The sequence below is a fragment of the Lagopus leucura genome, unplaced genomic scaffold (assembly GCF_019238085.1).
Source record: "Lagopus leucura isolate 7727_CA_CO unplaced genomic scaffold, USGS_WTPT01 34984-1_obj-0_obj, whole genome shotgun sequence".
NCBI lineage: Eukaryota > Metazoa > Chordata > Aves > Galliformes > Phasianidae > Lagopus > Lagopus leucura.
The window spans coordinates 9,572-18,207 of record NW_024966985.1 but is presented as its reverse complement, the minus strand read 5'-3'; the positions used below and the strand labels follow the sequence as shown (position 1 = coordinate 18,207).

At 47.9% G+C, this 8,636-nt stretch overlaps 1 protein-coding gene across 1 annotated transcript; it reads right to left on the bottom strand.

Annotated features, from left to right (window-relative positions):
* Positions 1 to 7,407: 7,407 nt before the first annotated feature.
* Positions 7,408 to 8,409, bottom strand: LOC122192903 (olfactory receptor 14C36-like). The gene is given in 1 exon segment (XM_042893588.1): positions 7,408 to 8,409. A coding segment is annotated over 1 exon segment (960 nt). The 5' UTR covers positions 8,368 to 8,409.
* Positions 8,410 to 8,636: the final 227 nt, after the last annotated feature.

The following is an 8,636-nucleotide window of genomic DNA, read 5'->3' as shown; positions in this document are numbered from 1 at the left end:
GGGCAGCAGTGGTCATCAGAGGATGTCAGAGGGCATCAGTGGTGAAGTGGTGAAGTGCCATTCGACGTTGTGGATAAGTTCTTCTGTATGTCATTTTTCTATGTTTTTGTTTTTTGGTTTCAGTATTCCACATTAAAACATCATGCAGGGTGTGGGGTATTAAAGTGTTGATGCCCCAGTCCCAGGTACCTTACATTACAGCAGTCACAGGATCTGACCCTTCCGGGTGGGGGGGGCGCTCTCTTGCTGCCTGGCAGTGGGTGCTGGAGGTGCTTTCCTGGCCGTTCCAAGCTTTTCAGGTTTGACTTGGTCCTGGGAACTCTCTCTCTCATCTCGTCTGATTTACTAATCTCAATTTCAATGAAATTGTAATATATTGTGTTATCTTGTATTCCGGTAAGACAGTAAAATAAGTTTTCCTCTATAGATTGTTGCCGCTGTTCTTTTCCTCCCTTCCTTCCCATTTTTTTGGGGACTGTGGTGGGGAGGGAGGCCGATTGCCCCTTTCACGGACATAGATTGATTTGGTCAACTCCGTGACTGATTTTTGGCTCCCAACGTGGGGCTCGACTGCTTTTTAGCTTTTAGAACGAATCTCTTTTTCTCTCCGCTCTTAGAGAGCTTCGTTAGGGAGCATTATCGGTAGTTCAGGTTTCTGTGCTGAAAGACCTGACCTTGAAAGATTAGGCTTAATGCCAGCATTCAGGGATATTTGTAAATTTTGAGCACTACTTAGCCTGGGTAGTGCCTTTTTTACTTTTTTTTTCCCCTACTCTTGCTAGCTTCAATTCATTAACCCCTTTTAGCAGGTACCACCAATAAACCCTCTCGCAATCGGGGGGGTGATGTGTAAAGGATTAAAAGCAATGGTGTTACTCACAACCCAAGAACAAGTCCTTACACATGGCGGAGGCATAGAAGTTATTTCGGTTCTTCTGTGAAACAGAAGTGATGAAAACAGGGCAGTTCGAGGAGGCAGCTCGACGTTCGCCGCGCGACCGATGATGTGCTCTGACGGAGCACATTCGAAAAAGGCGAGAGGGAGCCTTGCTGCGCTGCAGAGAAAAAAACACCCCTCGGAGGGACAGCCGCAAGCTGAATTCGCCCTTTCTCGGTGTCGCAACGGCACGGCTTGGCTCTCACTGCTCGAAAGCGGCATTCGCGCTGAAGCGCTCCGGAGCGTTTGCACTCGCTGCCCGAGAAACCGCGCTTCATCCCGGACGCAGCTTCCAGCCCTCAGCCGCGGTTTCGTGCTGCCCGCCCGCCGAGAACAGGCGAATGACGCCGGCGGCTATACTCCGAGTCACGGGCTCTTCTCCGCACGTCGAAAAGGACCGCTTCTGACTTCGCCAGGCTTACGTAGGTGCAGGATGCACTGTGCCTGGCTCTGAGCGGGGTGTCAACGCCTTTTAGTCGGAGCGACAGTTCGTTGCAGTGTGCTTCTATGTGGCTCAACTTCTGTGTTTGTTCCGTGACAAAGGAGTGGAGGACAGAAGCCTCCCTACTACAGAGGCAGCTGGACGTTCGTCGCGCGGCAGTGAGAGAGCACATTCGAACAAAGCGAGAGGGAGCCTTGCTGCGCTGCGGAGAATAAAACCACACGTCGGAGGGACAGCCGCAAGCCCAATTCGCCCCTTCTCGGCGTCGCAACGGCTTGGCTCTCACTGCTCGAAAGCGGCATTCGCGCTGAAGCGCTCCGGAGCGTTTGAACTTGGAATAGAGTGTGAGTACGCCAGTTGTGCAGTGTGAGTAAAACCTGGAGAAAAGTAAGAGTAAACATGGAGAACAGTGTGAGTAAACTTGAAGTGAATTCTGACTAAACTTGGAGCAAAGTGTGAGTAAAACTCAGAATAAAGTCTGATCAAACCTGAAATAAAGCGTGAGTAAACCCTGGCGTAAAACCTGACGTAAGGTGTGAGCACACCCAGAGAACAGTGTGACTAACATCCTGAGAAAAGAAAGAGAAAACTCGGAGTACAGTGTGAGTAAAACCAAGACAAAGTGTGAGTATACCCGGAGTAGAGTGTAAGAACACCTGCAGTAAAATGTGTGTAAACCTGAAGTAAAGTGTGTGTAGACCTGGTGAAAATTGTGATTAAAATCCTGTGATTTTGTTCTTGCCGTGGAAATTTCCAGACACAAGGAAAGCAGCTGAACAGAGTAAGGTTGACACTGGAGTGTTCCAACATGGGCAGAATTGGCACAGACATTCAGAAAGGCAATTACATCAGGTAGTCTGGAACAGAATAGAACGAGCGTGCGAATTTTGAGAATATTGCCCTCCTATTGCCATGAAAAGTACAGAACATACCTCAAAACAATGGCATTGCATGGAAATGTAATGAAGAAGAGCTTTCTGAAGACTGTGGGCCTGGGATGCTCAATCAATGAATGCCAGGAGAGGCTTTACCTGCATTGGACCCAGGGTATATAAAGGGATGGATTTCAGCGAGTACTTGTCCAATTTCTACCTTGTCAACGGGGGGTGCATCCATTACTGCAATAATGAATAAGCTGCTCTTAGAGATCTTTGCTTGATTAGAAATTGTTGATGTTGAGCGAGTTTCTCACAATTTGGTGCTGAAACCAGGGAAACAACGTCGGTGGTGAGCCTCCACTCCTATAGCACAGGACAGTGTACCCCACTCATTTTTTTCTGGCCCTGTGGGTTGGATTTCATTGGGTTTTGGGGTCTTTTGGGGTCTTTGGGGTCTTTGGGTTTAATTGTGTCACAGTCATGAATAACCTGTGCAATGGCATCCATAGTTAAGTCCACCCCTCGGTCTCGAGCCAACTTACATGGTGCATATCCTCCTTGATGGCCCGAGGTCTCACGAGCCATAGAGCTAGAAATAATTCACCCTTGTTCTGCCAGTCCAGGTCTATTTGAGCCACCTCAATCCTGGCAGCTCGGTCTACCTGATGGTTGTTTTGCTGTTCTTCAGTAGCCAAACTCTTGGGCACATGAGCATCCACATGATGCGCCTTTACAGCCATATCCTTTATTTGGGCCCTAACCCTAACCATGTTCCTTGTTCAGGTAGCAATCTCTTTCCACAGTTCAGCAGCCCAAATAGGATTACCCTTTTGTTGCCAGTTACATAGGAATGGAATGTTGTTTCTACATTTCATGTTAAAAAAAGAGGGAATGAAACTGAAGAAGTAGAGCACCATGTATTAGTATTTTGTAATTTGTCTTTAGAAATTGCTGATTTGAAAAGTAGAAATACCATCTATGTTAGTAACATGCTTTAGAAATACAGTCGATGAATTGTGTGATTAAATCTTGCTTACAGAATGACAGAATCTCACGATTGTAGGGGATGGAAGGGACCTCCAGAGCTCATCGAGTCCAACCCCCTGCCAAAGCAGTTCCCTACACCTGGTCGCACAGGTCGGCATCCAGGCAGGTCTTGAACATCTCCAGAGGACACTCCCCCACCTCCCTGGACAGCCTGTTCCAGTGCTCCGTCACCTCACTGTACAGAAGTTCCTTCATACATTTGCGTGGAAATTCTTATGCTGCAGTTTCCGGCCGTTTCCCCTTCTTCTGTCTCCATTCAACACTGAAAAGAGTCCAGCCTCGCCATTCTGCCCCCCACACCTTAGATATTTATAGACCTGGATCAGGTCCCCTCTCAGTCTCCTTTTCTCAAGGCTGAACAGACCCAGTTCACTCAGCCTTTCTTCATAGCAGAGATGCTCCAGGCCCCTCACCATCTTTGTGGCCCTCCGCTGGACTCTTTCCAGGAGATCCCTGTCTTTTTTGTACTGGGGAGCCCAGAACTGCACGCAGTGCTCCAGATGAGGCCCTACCAGGGCAGAGCAGAGGGGGAGGATCACCTCCCTCGACCTGCTGGCCACGCTCTTTGCAATGCATCCCAGGATGCCATTGGCCCTCTTGGCCACAAGGGCACACTGCTGGCTCATGGCCGACCTGTCGTCCACCAGGACACCCAGGTCCCTTTCCACAGAGCTCCTCTCCAGCAGCTCATCCCCCAACCTGTACGGCTGCATGCAATTATTCCTCCCCAGATGCAAGACTCTACACTTGCTTTTGTTAAACCTCATCCGGTTTTTTTTCTGCCCAGCTCTCAGCCTGTCCAGGTCTCGCTGAATGGCAGCACAGCCTTCAGGCGTGTCAGCCAATCCTCCCAACTTCGTGTAAACTTGCTGAGGGTGGCCACCATCCTCATCAAGGTCATTGATGAAGATGTTGAACAAGAGCGGACCCAGCACCGACCCCTGAGGAACACCGCTGCTTACAGGCCTCCAACCGGACTCTGCACCGCCAACAACGACCCTCTGTGCTCTGCCAGTCAGCCAGTTCTCAACCCACCTCACTGTCCACTCATCTATCCCACACTTCCTCAGCTTTGTTATAAGGACGTCATGGGGGACAGTATCAAATGCCTTGCTGAAATCAAGGTAGACTACATCCACTGCTCTCCCCCTATCCACCCAGCCAGAGACAACATCATAGAAGGCTACCAGGCTGGTCAAGCACGACCTCCCCCTTGTGAACCCGTGCTGACTACTCCTGATAACCTCCTCTTCTTCCAGTTGTCTGGAGATGACATCCAGCACAAGCTGTTCCACCAATCTGCGGTTGTTTTTCGTATTCCAAATAGTATAGTTATGGTATTACCATAGGCATATTGTAGGGCTATTTTCTGTGGATAAGAGACCCTCAGCAAAAGAAAAACAGATTTGACAAACATCAAAGAAGCCAGGGCCTCCACACAAGGCTGGCTTGCCTTGCTCTGTGGGTAGGCTGGGATGCAACAGCAGGCCTGAAGACACTCCTCCCTATCCTACTTCCAAGTTTATCTGTATGCGAGGACTAGCAGATGTCCAGAAGCAACGATCAAGTGCTGAATGAGCAAGTGTGAGAAGTTAACTGATGAGCAATATATGCTTAGTTAGCAACAGTTGATATTTAGCCAGTATCCATATGTTTAGTTGAGTGTCAGGAAGATTGTGAAGCACTCAGCCAATGAGGAACCAGGGGAGAAAGAGATAAGCGTCCATAGAGCATAAAAGATGGAACACAGTTTTCTGTGTGCTCTCCTGCTTGCAGGAGAACTAAGGGGCAGGATGGAGATCTCTGCTTTGTCAGACATACTATCCTGCTAAATTGTATATTATATCCTGTATCCTGTAGCCAATGGGATGAAGTAGAGCAAGGCCAAATGCTGTGTCCTATGCTTAGGCCACAGCAATCCCAGGCTACAGGCATGGGGCAGAGTGGCAGGAAGACTGTGTAAAGGAAATGAACCTGATGATGACTTGATTGATGCTCAGAGGAACACGAGCCAGCAGTGAGCCCAGGTGGCCAAGAAGGCCAATGGATACTGGCTTGTATCAGAAATAGCACTTCTAGCAGGAGTAGGGAAGTCATTGGCCCTCTGTACGCACATTGGTGAGGCTGCAACTTCAGTGCTGTGTTCACTTTTTGGACCGTCACTGCAAAGAAGACATTGAGGCCCTGGAGCACGTCCACAGAAGGGTAACAAAACTGGTATGGGCCAGGAGCACAAGCCTTATGAGGAGCAGCTGAGGGAGATGGGTTGTTTAGTATGGAGAAGAGAAGGTTCAGGGGAGACCTTATTGCTTTGTGTGACTGAAGGGAGGTTGCAGGGAGATGGGGGTCGGCCTCTTCTCTCATGTGACAGTAATTGGAAAAGAGAAAATGGCCTCAAGGTGCACCGGGGGAGATTCAGGCTGGACTTTAGGATTCACAACAGCTGCCATCTTACCAGACTGCTGTGTTAGCTTCACAAAAACAAGGTCAAATATACCACTGGTTTTATGGTTTTTGTTTGTTTGCTTTTGTTTATTTATTTTTGTTTGTTTTAATGAATATTGTAAGAACAAGATATTAAATGAAATGTTTTGTTACTTCTATGTTAACAGTATTACATATTTTATGAGAATCGTAAGACATAGAATGGTTGGATTGGGAAGGAGCTCCGAACACCAGCAGGTTCCAATCCCCTGCCGCAGGGAGGGCCACCGACCTCCAGTGATGAGAGCTGCCTCAAAAGTAATGCCACCATTTTATTAAGTTTATTAAGTTTCAGCAGTGGTGACAGTGGGTCACCTTCGCTGATGCAGATGGTGATGAGCATGGTATGCAGGCTGTTGTTCATCACTGGCAAAAATGCATAGCTAATGGTGGTGACTGTAGAAAAACAGTGATTTTTAGCTGAGAATTTGCTCTATCCAATAGTGTTATGGTGGTCTTTGTGTTTATTGTAGTTCCCATGGTAATAAATAGGAAGCCTTGCTTTTGAAGGAACTTGAGCATATGCAGCCTGAGAAAACTTCCACTCACTAAATGTGGCCCAGGTGAGCCAAAAGGTTGGACACCCATGGACCAAGGATGAGACTGTGCAAGAGAGTAAAGGTGTGACTAGGGTACTGGAGTTCTGAATTTGGGCTTCGGGAGAAGCTTTGATGTTCAGCATTATTGCAGGGGATTCCTGTCAGGGTGAGGAATGCACTTTGAGGTACAAAGAAGGCTTAAGGTCTGTGGGTTTTGCAGTCTGAGTGAGTCACAGCAGCACCAACATCGCCTTAACCCCAGTTTCCTCTTCAAGATCCATATTTTTTGCAGGGCAAGCTCCTTTTCCCTCCCCTCTATCTCCCATCTCTGTTCTACAGGCTTCTCCTGACCTCCTCATCTTATTAGGGGCAACTTTTAAACTACCAGCCTATGCTCCAGGATGGCTCCTACAAGTCCCGAGTAACTTTTGTCAGATCTTTGTACATGATTTCTCTATCACAGACCATCCTGGAGACAGTGGAATCCTCTGTGTGCAAAATGGAGAAGCCCTTAAGGAAGACTGGAAATTTATGAGATGAGAAATCATAGCCAAGAACTTGTACAATGCAAGGTCTCAAAGGAACTGAGAAAGAGGGGATCTCAGAACCAATATGCAAACCAGGTGCTGCTGCTGGCCTGTCAGAGGCACTGACAGATGTGAGCCTGCAAGCACAGACCCCAGCCAGGAGCCAAGGGATGGCCCATCAGCTACTGCAGGCTGAAGTCACCACACAGTTGGATTAACAGCCGTATGCCTCCTGCTGGATTGTGGGTTTGTGAGGAGAACTGACGCTAGCAGTTCCAGAAATGTCTCACAGGAAGGAAGACAGACAAAGTCATTGCATGCCCTTTGTTTTGTTCTGATTCAGGAGAGAGCCTGCTTCCCCATGTACAGCATGTCTGGACGACACTGCACAGGTACAAACTGAGTAGTAATTGATGTGCATAATGATAATTTCAGTGAAAAAAATTAGAATACATATAACAGAGAATAAAACATTCAATAAATTACACTCTGACAATGAATACACAAACCAAAAATATACAGTTTGATACTGTTAAAATCTGCATTACGATTCTTAGATAGAAAAAGTTGGGCAGTTCACTGACTTCAAAACACATTTGTTCAACAGTTTCCACAGAGCATCCTTGATTTCCTTGTTCCTCATGCTGTAGATGAGGGGGTTCATTACTGGAGGCACCACTGAGTACAGAAATGACACCACCAGGTCCAGGGATGGGGAGGAAATGGAGGGTGGCTTCAAATAGGCAAACATCACAGTGCTGAGAAACAGGGAAAACACAGCCAGGTGAGGGAGGCACGTGGAGAAGGCTTTGTGCCGTCCCTGCTCAGAATGCATCCTCAGCACGGCCCTGAATATCTGCACATAGGAAAGAAGAATGAAAACAAAACACCCAAAGATTAAACAAAGACTGAAATAAATAATCCCAGTTTCCCTGAGGTAGTCTGGTTCTGAGCAGGAGAGCTGGAGGATCTGGGCCATTTCACAGAAGAACTGCTCCACAACATTACTAAGTCAGAAAGACATAGAAAATGTACCAGCTGTGTGCAGCAGGGAATAGAGAACCCCACTGCCCCAGGCAGCTGCTGCCATGGTGGCACAAGCTCTAAAGCTTATAAGGGTTCCATAGTGCAGGGGCTTGCAGATGGCAATGTAGCGGTCATAAGACATCACAGTGAGATGGGAATATTCAGCTGAAATGAAGAAGAGAAAGAAAAAGAGCTGTGCAGCACATCCAGCGTAGGAGATGTGCCTGGTGTCCCAGAGGGCATTGGCCATGGCTTTGGGGAGAGTGGTGGAGATGCAGCCCAGGTCGAGGAGGGCGAGGTTGAGGAGGAAGAAGTACATGGGGGTGTGCAGGCGGTGGTGGCAGGCTACGGCTGTGCTGATGAGGCCGTTGCCCAGGAGGGCAGCCAGGTAGATGCCCAGCAAGAGCCAGAAGTGCAGGAGCTGCAGCTGCCGCGTGTCTGCCAACGCCAGGAGGAGGAACTGGCTGATGGAGCTGCTGTTGGGCATCTGCAGTTCCTGGGCATGAAGTCCTGTGCAGAGTGCAGAAGATAATGACAAGAATATTCTGAGTCGCTCCTGCTATACTATAAAACTTTTTCTTTCTGTTAGGACAGGATTCATTAGCTCCATTACTTCAAATTAATTTCATGAAGCTCAGCATTCCAAAAGCATAAGAAGCACATGGAGCTTTTGCCTTCCTCTCATTTTCTGATCTTACCCAATCTTGCTAGATATTTTCATCTGTTTCCATGTCTTATATCTTCACCCCACCTGCT